At 30.7% G+C, this 12,196-nt stretch overlaps 1 protein-coding gene across 3 annotated transcripts; it reads right to left on the reverse strand.

Annotated features, from left to right (window-relative positions):
- Positions 1 to 1,964: 1,964 nt before the first annotated feature.
- On the reverse strand, positions 1,965 to 6,034 carry LOC123918865 (UPF0481 protein At3g47200-like). 3 transcript variants are annotated; one of them, XM_045971030.1, is made up of 3 exons: positions 5,885 to 6,034; positions 3,702 to 3,768; positions 1,965 to 3,515 (listed from the first exon to the last, which is right to left on the reverse strand). In XM_045971030.1, exon 3 carries the CDS (start codon positions 3,513 to 3,515, stop codon positions 2,112 to 2,114), a length of 1,404 nt encoding a protein of 467 aa, XP_045826986.1. In that variant the 5' UTR covers positions 3,702 to 3,768; positions 5,885 to 6,034; the 3' UTR covers positions 1,965 to 2,111. The 3 variants fall into 3 exon arrangements, with proteins under 3 accessions (XP_045826986.1, XP_045826984.1, XP_045826985.1); XM_045971028.1 differs by having other exon boundaries at positions 3,702 to 3,762; positions 5,885 to 6,033; XM_045971029.1 differs by lacking the exon at positions 3,702 to 3,768.
- Positions 6,035 to 12,196: the final 6,162 nt, after the last annotated feature.

Here is a 12,196-nt window from a genome sequence, read left to right on the forward strand (position 1 = left end):
TTATTATTCTGACTCAAGCATTTGCTGTCATCTTGAGTAAACTAGTCAACGATGAGATACTACGAAGCCTTGATATTTCAAAAATGATTTAAGTATCATGTCTGACACGTATTTGATATTGATATTCGTCTGATACTTCTCGATATGTGTATTGTAGAAGTATCGGAAAAAAAAACTGATATATTTTAGATACTTCTCTGATACGCGTATCGGAGAAATATCGAGTAATTAATGATCTTTGATGATGGAAGCTGATACAATTCGTGTTTCCTCTTAAGTAGTGAATATTAGCATGATGTTCTTTATGGATAATCAACTATCTCTTTTTTGGTAGTGCTGATGATATTTTTTTGGGATAATATTAATTCTCATTTGTTTGCTCGTTTTGAGTAATTTGAATATTAATTTTTTGTCATTATCGATTTTTAGTTATGTTTATATATTTAATTTTAAATTTAATTTTTAAATAACGTATCCTGGCCGTATCGTATCTGAAATTTTGAAAAAATTTCCGTATTGGTATCGTGTCACGTATCTGGACTTCGTAATTATGAATCGATTTTTTACCATTGATTTTAGGTGAAATTGAGTTGAATAAAAATTAATTTATGCTTTCATACATTTACATAGAGTAAAGGATACTTATGCTTGTTCTCCGTGAGTTTTAGTTTAATTGGTAAGTGGATCTTATAAAATGAGATAGAGAGAGTATCTTTTAAGTTTTTTTTTACACAAATATCTTTTCGGTTTAAATCATGTTAAAGTTATAATCGCTATCACATATAGGGATGACAATGGGTAGGATACTATAGTACTCATCCTCATACCCGAAGTTTGAAAAATTACTCGTACACATCCCTATGGGTACTTAGGTACCCATATCCGTTCTCGTTACCCACATTTTTGCGAAAAATAAATCGATCAATTATAAAACATCATATCATTTCAATAGAATTAAAAAAAAATCAATGATTTTAATGTTAACAAATGAAAATTATAAACACAACAATTACTAACCTCATGCTAAAATTCATATCTTTGTTGACATATTCACATTGTGTTTGCATTATCTTATAAACAAACAATGTTTATTAAAAATGTATAAGAGTTTCATAGAGTTTTATTTTTTAAAATGGATATACATATATTATTATATAATAATATAAATAAAATAAATAAATAAATATTATGTGGGTATGGGGCGGGATGGGCACTAATTAGGTATCCGTACCCGCACTCATACTCGCTCATTTTTATAGGTAGTTACCCATACTTGTGCCCGTACCCAAAATACGGGTTTTTATCTTACTCATCGTGGATATTTTTTGCGGATACCCATTGGAGATGGGTCAAATTGCCATCCCTAATCACATCTTAGTTCTGATTCCTTTTAATTTGTTATTTTAACACCTACACAGATCAAGGCCGAATCTTTTGATCTGATTAAAAATTTGATAATTTATCTCGTTTTAGATCTTTCCATAGTTTATAACTTCAGATCTATCTCTAATTTAAGTTATTAACATATTATACATGAGTCAGGATCCGTTGACACCATGTATCAAATAAAAGTTTGACACCAAATATTAACCATTGATTTTGTATAATCCAAATTCCAAAGGCTAATACAAGATCACTTAAAATATCACATGCCATTTAATCCACCGAATCAGTCCTTTATTATTTTTTCAATTATGATTTAATTTATTTTATTTTTTAAATCCAACAGTTAACTAATCGGGAATCACAGTTTTAATGGGACTGCTGTGTCAAAAACGGGATCAGCTTTCTCTCTTTTTGAAGGTTGTTCTCTCACAAAATGTACTCACATACTTACCCTAGTATGACCACTCTCCACTTATATAAGTGAGACATAATAAGCCAATAAAATATCTCCAAGCTCATAGGAGATTGCTCTAAATACATAGGAAACAAAAACGAAAAGGCATAACATCATTAAAATATAACTGGGAAAGAGTAGCTACATTTTATTCATATAGCTGAAGCATAAACAAGATTCTACTTATCTTTCAATTCTTTCACTTTGAATCAAATATTAATAAATACAACATTTTGATGAAAATTCCAAGCCAAGCCGTAAAGAAAACAACTTAGTGACTGCGGGATGAGTAATATGTCTGCATTATAGTAAGAACAAGGAGCAAAGCAGCTGCAACAATTCCTATGAATTTCCACACAGTAGGCATATGGTCATGTATCAAAATATTGTACCTTTTTCGCCCATAGTACACAATAATATCAAATATTCGCCTGCATTGATGCCAAACATGTATAGGCCATTTTTGCAACCTTTTTGTGACTTTCTTCCCCTTGTAGTGATAGACATTCAACCTTTCACAAATCTCACTATAACTCGAATCCATCTGTTCTGCTCCCTTAGAAATTGTGCGAAATAGTGCCAACAAATCTTCATTACTCTTGTTCATCTTATTTATAATAACTCCTTTTTCATTAAGAAATTCAATGTCATGTTCACAACATATTAAACCATTGAAAAAAAGTGCATAAGAAGTGTATTTGGATGGAATCCCAATTTTGCTTTGCTCCCAAGCAATCAAATTCCTCCACTTCACTTCAGTTGTTTCCTTAATATATAGTGGTGGAATATCCAACTTACAATCATTAAAACATATATTAAAATCAAACACATCCACCAAGTTATGTTTATTTTGATTTGTGCTATTTGATTTACCTTGGATTATGACCCCAGAAGCACGAAGTTGTGTAGCACAACACAATAATTCTAGCTTCGCTTTTTTCCCTTCATCTTGGGAGCTTTGCTCCACCGTAATCAAGTGCATCAAATTAAGTATATGAGCAACTCCTGAGCTACGCACCAATGTGTTAGGCACAAATTTGTAACCAAAAGCCTTACAAACATATTCAGCAACACGATGATCATCTTCGATTCTACAAGGATCACGAAATACCTTCCTAAATAATCTCTTGAGAACAACGAAGGGAATTTGATTCTCAAGCATTGCTATATCATTTAAAACAGATATAATCTTTTCTTCTGTTTCAAGGATTGAGTCCTTGTTATAAGTTGTAGGGTTGTTTATGTAATCATCAAGCTTCATGAGAAGCTCCAACAGAAAACAACCATCTACTATCATTATTTTAGTAATTTCATGCGAGTTTGTTTCTTGGACTATATTGTTATTGCTTCCACCATAGCTAGCACAAATAACATTATTTAAATTGAGAATGTCAACGCCACATTCTGTTAACCTATTCTCTGAACTTCTATCTTTTTCTGGTTTTCGGTCAAGAAATTCACGCATGTAACGCCATTTGGGTTCTTCCATTAAATGAAGGTGTCTTGTTGCTCCTTTATGTAATGGTCCTATGGAGATATGTTTCGGTTTGTAAGCATCTTCGTTTGCTTCTCGAAGTTCTTCTGGAACGTTGAAAATGCTACATGCTTGAACTTCTTTATGATTGAGGGCATGGAACATAACTTTAATTGGAACCATCCAACTAGGTTCTTCCATCTTCAATACAAAAAAGAAGACAAAAATTGTTTTGAGATATGTAACTACTTAGCACTAGAACAACAATTTTGAGATAAATTTCTTTTTTTTTTTTTTTTTGTACAAAAGAGGGGCAAAGCCCCCAATTTTGAGATAAATTTCAAAGAATTGAAAATATAGATGAAATGAAAAAAAACCTAAACAAACCTCAGTGTAGCTTTCCACTCTGCTTATGTTTAGAATAAACAATTTTGCCCCTTCCACATATCTACAACTTACCAATATACAACTGTTTTATGAGAAAATTCTCCTCTTTTAAAAGAAGCTTGAATTTCATTTCCATCCCCTCTTATATGAAAACTTACATTTCACTCATTTAACAAAACTACATTGTAATATAATTAAAATTTTAATGGATATACTTCATTATAATTTTGTACTCACATCGTTAACATATAATGTTAAATGTTATTATAAATTATGAAACTATACAAAATAAAATAAAAACATAGATGCACCGCCACCGCCAGCCGAGCTCAGTTGGCAATAACAGATGCAGCGAAGGATACTTGAGCTTTTCACTCTAACCTTTGACACAATCACACAACACGGTTCTGTTTACATCATTTATTATATCCTCCTAACCTAATCTCTATTCATTATTGTACTACAAGTAGTTTTTTATGACAAAATTATTTTAATACAACTAGTTTGATTTATATATTGTTTATTATATTGTCAAGTGCATGATTGGGCCAGCCGGCTCCACTTCATGACGGTACTGCTTTCGTATGATTCGGAAAGAAAAAAAAAATCTATCCCAACATTTAACTCTTTACTCATACAAACAAACCAATATTCTCATTTTACCCCTTTCAAAAAATTTTAAAAATGGATTTTGAACATTTAGCCACGGTTTATCTGTGACATCCATTCCAAGGTATCATTTCTAATACATCTGTGGGACAGGCTCGGACACATTGAGTACATCCTATACATGTATCAGAAATCTTTACTGAATGGGACATTGTAATTTTTGAACATCAAAAATGAAAATTATCGATCTAGTAAACTTGTCAATGAATCATATATTTATGTACCATATGAATCAATGATTTGTCATAATATTGTTAATGGTTAATAAAAAAATGACGTCTCTATAAATTTACAAGGAATAGAAGAGGACCAGGATACTTTGATTTCTTATGATTTAGGCAATGCAAATTGTGCCTAACCTGAACATTTTTCGGAACACCTTCCCTATGTTTTCCGGGTAACAAGTGTAAACCGGAAAAATTGGGGTAAAATGGGAATGTTTCCCTAGGTTAATTAGCCACGGTTAAATGTTAAAAATCTATTTTTTTTAATTTTTTAAAAAGGGTAAAATGGAAATATTGGTTTGTTTGTAGGGAGGGGTAAAGGGGTTAAATGTTTGGGTAGAAAAAAAAATTCTATGATTTGTTGTTTGTTTATACTTTACGATTTAGATTTAGATGCAAAATACCCTTAAAATATTAACATTAAATAGCTATGCAAGTAGATTTATGTTTGGGAAGTACGATAAGTTACCTTATAGGTTATGTCTTAAAGCTTATGTGTTAAAGCTTATAAGTTAAAAGACGTGTTTAATACAGTAACTGATTAACTGTCATATCATCATGAACTTATAACTTATTTTACTAACTTATAGTTTATTTTTCAAACGCTATTTCAAGTAGCTTATGAGCTTATAACTTATCATTTTTTCTTTCAATTTTACCCTATCATCTTACTTAAAAAAACTAAATATTAATTAAATATATTTTTTTATGTCATTTCATACTTATAAGTTAATTCAACCGCTAATTTTATCAAACACTACAAATTCTATCAGCTAGTTTATTCGCTATAAACTAAAAGCTAACTTATATGCTATCCGCTATAAGTTCGATCGCTATAAACTAATTTATAAGCTATCTGCTATTTGTTAACAAACAGAGCCTTACACGATTTAATCCTTCTGCAAATTAGCTCACGGATTAAATAGATTGACTCGCATCAATCACACATGCAACACAGTTCTGTTTACACCTTTTATGATTTGGTCAACGGTTTTATTTGCTCCCCCCCTCACCTAATCTCTCTTTTCTTTTCATTATTTTTAATGTATTTTTCTTTAACAGCATTTTTAATGCATGTAATAGAGGTGTGTTGATTTTTTTATAAGGAAGAAGATGAAGATACAAAGAAATTGATGAAGATGATGAATAATGTTCTTCAAAATTTGAATATGTTTAATTTTAATAAAAAAAAATTTTAGCAGTTTTTTAAGAAAAAACAGTTTATATGTGCATATTACAAAAGATATAAAGCATAATGCATATATATTCAGAATGGAAAAAGCATCATACCTTATCTCAGATCGAATAGATTTCTCAAAACGTAGATGCAGAGCTCAGTTGGCAATAACAGATACAGAGCTTTTCACTTTAATCTTTGAAACAATCACACAACGCGGTTCTGTTTACATCATTTATATTCTCACCACCTAATCTTTATTCATTATTTTAGTACAAATAGTTTTTTATGACAGAAATTTTAATACAACTAGTTATATTATAGTTGACTATATTAAGTTAGATTTATATATTATTTATTACTCTCTTCGGACACAAATATAAGTAAAAAACATTTCAAATTTTGGTCACTATTATAAGCAAAAGTAACTATTTTTAAACTAATTAATACTACTATTCATAATATACCCTTATTTAATTCTATTTTATTTTAGACATTTATTTCACTTTTACACTTTTACATTTTTTAAAATGAGTAATATAGTAAATTTAACTCGTATTTTTCCTTAAATCAAGAAAATTAACTATTGGAATAGTCAAGAGTCTTAGACTTAGGGCATATACTTGGCTACTGTCATTATTACATTCATGATTTACAATGACAATCTTGGTAGCTCGCAGGATATTTCTAAAATTTTAGGAGTGACATTCATATTTTGGAATTTGAATTGTTTACATTCAATAAAATTTTAATTCATCTATATTTTTAGGCAAAATTACATATGAGTTCTTTATCTATTAGCAAATGTCTATATTAACTTATTAAGTATAATATTCTTCAGTTAAAATTATCTTATTTATTTGTAACAAATTCCTCTTTTATTTTTATTTTTTTCCAAACTAGTATTTTATCTTTATAAATATGCACGGATTAATCATTTGATCTTATTTATTTGTAATATATTCGTCCATTATCTACTTCTTTTTACCAAAACATGTCTTTTATCTTTATAAATATGCACAAGTTAACCTTTTTATTTTATTTATTTGTAACTTAATGAAGGGTTTGATACGTTTCCTAGATTTAGAGTTTAATGAAATTGGAGATTCCAATTTTAGAGTTTAGAAGAAGATTGAAGCAAACAAAAGCAAACAAGACATAGAATCATACATTTTGAGGTATATCTTAGTGTACTTTGTCATAAGATTAGTGAAGAAAATGATGAAGACAAGATAAATAAGTTGAACGTTCATCATCTTTTTGATTTTATGAGATGTTACAAACCCTTCACACGTGTCCCTGTTTCAAACCCTTCATTATATTACATATAAGTAAGATAAAGAATTAACTCGTGCATGTTTATAAAGATAAGGATTAGCTCGTGTATGTTTATAAAGATAAAAGACATATGTGTGGCAAAAATAAAATAAGATAAAAGATGAACCTCTCGAAGCATACACTTAATTGTGGAAGCATTTTAACCATAGAAAGAGGAAAAAGGCATTTAATTAATACAAAAAATTAGTAAAAAAAAATAGTGCATTCAACTTTTACAAAGTGAAAATCTTGTTTTTCTCAATACAAAATTTTCATTTTAAAGTGAAAATAGGCTACACGCAGGGGCGAATCCACCACCCGGCATGCCCTGGCACGTGCCCGGGCTCGGCACCCATTTTTTTTTTTTAGGGTTGTTACTTTAATCTGAAAATTCGAATGTTTGAGTAAGAATTAATAAAATTTAAGTGTATATTCATAATCCTCATGAAATTCTGAGCAAAATGGTATATTTACTTGTCCAATTTGGTGCTAGAATTGAAAAATTCGATTTATGATTTTGGGTGTTCTGGAGGTTGAAGATGATGAACAGTAGATTAAGGGTTGTTTTAATATATATTTATATATATTAATGAAGCATTACTTAGACAAAAGTGTGCACGCTAGCTCAGTGGCTGGGTGATGAATTGGGCACGCAGGGGTCGTGTGTTCAACTCCCAGCTTTCTGTCATTTTTCAAAACCCTTTATTTACTTTAAGTTAATTTTATGTTCTTTTCTTTATCATACATATCTAAAAATCACAAAAAATCTTTATAAAAAATACTAAAAATATCAATTTTGTTCCCTTTTTATATATGGTAAAATAGTAAACAAATGTATTATTATTGTTTTTATTTTATTTTAATTTTTTACCTCATGCTTAAGTATAACCCAAAATACCAAAAAAAATACTCCAAAACATGTAAAGTGCCCAAATGTATTATTCTTTGTGTTAATCTCAAATATGTAAAATATGTTGTAATTCTACTTTCTTTATATGTAGGATTGTGGGGAGTTTATGACTTTTACTTATGTAATTATTATGAATCAAATATTTAGATGAAAATCTTAAAATTCATTACTTTTATTATAATTTCAGTATATAAATAATATATATTATTAGTTTAAAATCTTCCGATCGATTCGAAAACCTTAAACCAATAAATATTTGTGCATTTGTGGTTAAAATTGTGCCCGGGCTTAATACCATTTCTGGCTCCGCCACTGGCTACACGTTAGCAAGGATCATGTTAACATATCGCCTAATTCAAAACGAAACTTCAGTTAGTTTGCTTAACATACTATCAAACATTGAACAAAATAATTATTTTTAAAAAAAAAAAAAAAAAAAATTCAATATATTGAAGAGAATTGTGTTGGTACTTTTGGATAATAAGAGTCACCTGAGTTAGTGTCTCAAGCTTTGAGAAGTTTTTGGGCATTCATTTATGCTGAATATGTCTCCAAAGACTTTTCAACCAAGTTTCTTTCACCTGACCTTTCTTACTATAAAACTACTTTAATTATTTCGATTACTGAGCAATGAACACAATTGTGTCAGACTCAGGATATATACTTAGCAATAGCATACACTTTCATGGTTTGACAATTTTCTTAGCTTAAACAATTTAAGACCTTAGTTTTGATTAGTTTTCTATCTCACTATCCAAACAATGAACTAAATATATAATTTCTGCAATAAAAAATAAAGAAAAATAGTCAATATAATGAAGACAAAATTTTGTTAGTACTCCTAGTTAGCAAGGAAGAAAAGTCACCTGAATATTATTCTTAAGCTTAAAACATTTTTGGGGCAGTTAGATATGCTGAGTTTTTGAAGTTTAACGGCATGTAACTTACAACCATGACAAATATCTACAAAATTTGGTAGATCGGCAAGTGTTATCTCTGTCAAGTCCGGAAGAACAATTTCCCTTTCATTCATAATGCTGTCTCCTTGACTATGCTAAAAACCTCTTGAAGTTGAGTAGCATGTGATAAGCGAAGAGTGCTTAATTGTGGAAGCATTGTAACCATGAAAAACGGAAAAGACTTTTCAACTTGTGGCAGTTGAAGACTGTTATTTGTTTTAGCTTTGGAAAATACAATTCAGCATTAGGAAGCTCCACGAGTTCTTCATTTGCGGCAACAATTTGTTCCAATTCTTGACAATCAAGAAAGGGAAAGGTACATCAACTCTGGTAGGTTTCTATGTTTTTCCATTGAGAACAAACATTTCAAATTCTTCACAATCAGCCAATGTTAAACTCTGAAGACATTGGAGACTCAAATCTGAAAGGGAATATCCAAAGGTAAATAACCAAATAATATTGAAATCGGTAGAAGGAAAATAATATAAAATATAAATGCCACAAAACTATAAAACATTTCAATACAAGTACTCACTTCATTCAAATTGAACCATGGTATAGCCAATTTTGGGCAAAACTCTATAGTTAGTTTCCTCAAAGACTGAGATGGCCACTTGCTTGACAACTCTCTGGACACATCCCAATGAGATTGTCAAGATCAATCAGGTTGAGATCTTCCAAATGAGGCAGCATGACATGGTTTTGGTGTGATGAAAGGCATTCATTATCACATTCACCAAACACATGTTCTAGCTTAGGAGCCTTTTTTATAGGTGCAGCTTTGCTCCTTTTCTTGAAGCTCCTTTTATTCCTTTTCACTACGCAGATCATTGACATGTGGCAAAAATATATCAAATGACTGAGATCAAAAGATAGCAAGAATCAAAACTACAGAAAAGCAAAACTACAGGAATTGAGAACTGAGCAAAAACATGCTCCATCTTCTTCTTTCTCCTCGACGCCTCTCCACTTTCTCTCGATGCACCGGCCGCCATCGTGGCGTATCTCCGTCGCAGATTCTCGTCGTCGCCGCTGTGTCTCGCCTCATCTACAAATTGCGCGAGACAAAACCAATCTCTGAAAATCGTATTGCTCTCTCTCACCTTTGTCTCTCTTCATCTCGCGCCCCTCTTTTTCAATTGTAGGACTCAACATATGGTAGATGTAATCAATTGTTGAAGGATGCAGAATAAAAAATCTGGTCATGGAATTTAACATTAGTGAATTGAAGTGGTGTTTATGTTGTTCTTTTTCATAAAAAATAGATTTGTGGAGTAGAGTGGTATTGTTTGGTATTGTACTTGTACGATTGTGTGTGTCTGCGTGACTAACTAAAATTGGGAAGCCGTTCTCAAATTAAAATTTCAAATAATCATTTCAAAGTTCGTCAAAAAGGATTCGAAGAAATTGAATCAAGAACAAAGAAGAGGACTAAGAACAAATATTGTAGTCCTGAAAATCTTGTCTTTTTCGATCTGTTCCTTGAGAGAGAGAGAGAGAGAGAGAGAGACAGAGAGAGAGAGAGAGAGAGGAGAACAACTGAACAAGAACACAGTTGTGTTGGAGGCACTGTGACGGAGTGGTGGACATGACGGTGATGGGAGTCGGCGGTTCATCAGGGATAGTTTTTTTTTTACCAGCGTAAGTGCATAACCCTTGGTTACCAGCGTAACACTGTTGTGAGGTTTTTAATCACAAGTCACAACCATTGAATATTTAACTGCCACATGTCAATCATGCAAGGGAAAGGAATAAAAGCAACCTCTAGAAAAGGAGCAAAGCTGCACTCTATTTTATACTCATATTTTGCAATTGTGCAAGTCCTTCGACATAACAAATTGTAAATATCGATTCTAAACGCTTACAATTAACAATGTCAATATCCACTAGTTTGCTCATCAAAAAGGGAGAGTTCATTGGAGTTGGAATTATTTCTTCACTTACCATATGCTTAAATTCCACTTTCTCATTAGAAAGTGAGGGGAGCGGAGATCGAACTCTAGACCACTTAGTCATAGAGGCTCTGATACCATGTCAAATAACCAATTATCTCAAAACCTTAAGGTGTTATGATAGAGTCATATCAATGGTTTTATATTATTTCTAACATTTACCGTTAATTTCTAGGATAATACTTCATTTAGAAAGAGAGTGAAGTATTAGGGTAACTTTAAATACAAGTAATATATAATCCACTATACACTAGATGTACTATAATTGGATAATTAGTTGACCAACATTGTCTCTTCGATTTGTAAAAAAAATAAAATAAAATTGTCTCTTCGAAACCTTAGAACTAGATGGCAAAAGTGGTTATGTTTTATGCAAAGGATGTCTTTTATTTTCATTTACTTAAAGGACAATACTTGTGAAGATAGACTTGTCTTTCATGGTAATGTTATTGCTGTTTTATATTAGTGGGACACTATCCCTAATTTCTTTAGTAAATAATTCTACCATAATTAAGGGTATGTCTTCCTAATCTAAGTTCATAAAAAATCCAAAAAGAAGATGCATGGATTTTGATGGTTTCTTTGAAACTTGAAAGTACCCATTACTTGTTACTAGGTAAACCTGTACGGGTTCGATTAAAATATATAATTAAAATATTTTTATAAATTAAAAATAATAATTGTGATAAGTATAATCACACATTCGATTAAAATACATTGTTAAATACTTTTTACGATATGGTTATATTCAATATTATATATGTGTAAAAACAAAAAAAAGTTGTTCAGAATTAAAATAATTTTTATTGAAATGATGTATCATTATTTTATTTTAATTGTGTTATCGTATAAAATTTTAGTTTTCATTATATGAGTTGCAATTTTAATCACAAATCACTTTGCTTTTTTATTAGTTTTCTTATAAAAAATACATATATATATTCCCTATGTTCTTTACATAGTTGGCTCTTTTAATTGCTTTTTTAGGAGGAAAAGTAAGAGCATCTATCTTGGAGCTCTTGGGACACGACACACCCTCTCCCTCTTCAATACTCTCCATCAAAGTACAACCATTGTTTTACTAGGTGATTGCTGACATTGAAAGAATTAAAAAGATGTACTTTTGTGTTTATGCTTTCTCTTTTCATAGAAGCTTTTCAAATTTTAAATTGTTGTTCATGTAGTAGCACTTAATTCAAATTTGCAAGCTTCTACATTTGGAAGCAATGGTCAAGATTAAGATAAAGTGATTGGGAAGAAGAAAAACCATAACTTTTGGCCTGCTGA

This window comes from Trifolium pratense, linkage group LG3, assembly GCF_020283565.1.
Source record: "Trifolium pratense cultivar HEN17-A07 linkage group LG3, ARS_RC_1.1, whole genome shotgun sequence".
Taxonomy (NCBI): Eukaryota; Viridiplantae; Streptophyta; class Magnoliopsida; order Fabales; family Fabaceae; genus Trifolium; species Trifolium pratense.

Coding starts and splice junctions, on each gene's coding strand:
- LOC123918865 (XM_045971029.1), bottom strand. CDS start 3,515: ATGGAAGAACCTAGTTGGATGGTTCCAATTAAAGTTATGTTCCATGCC.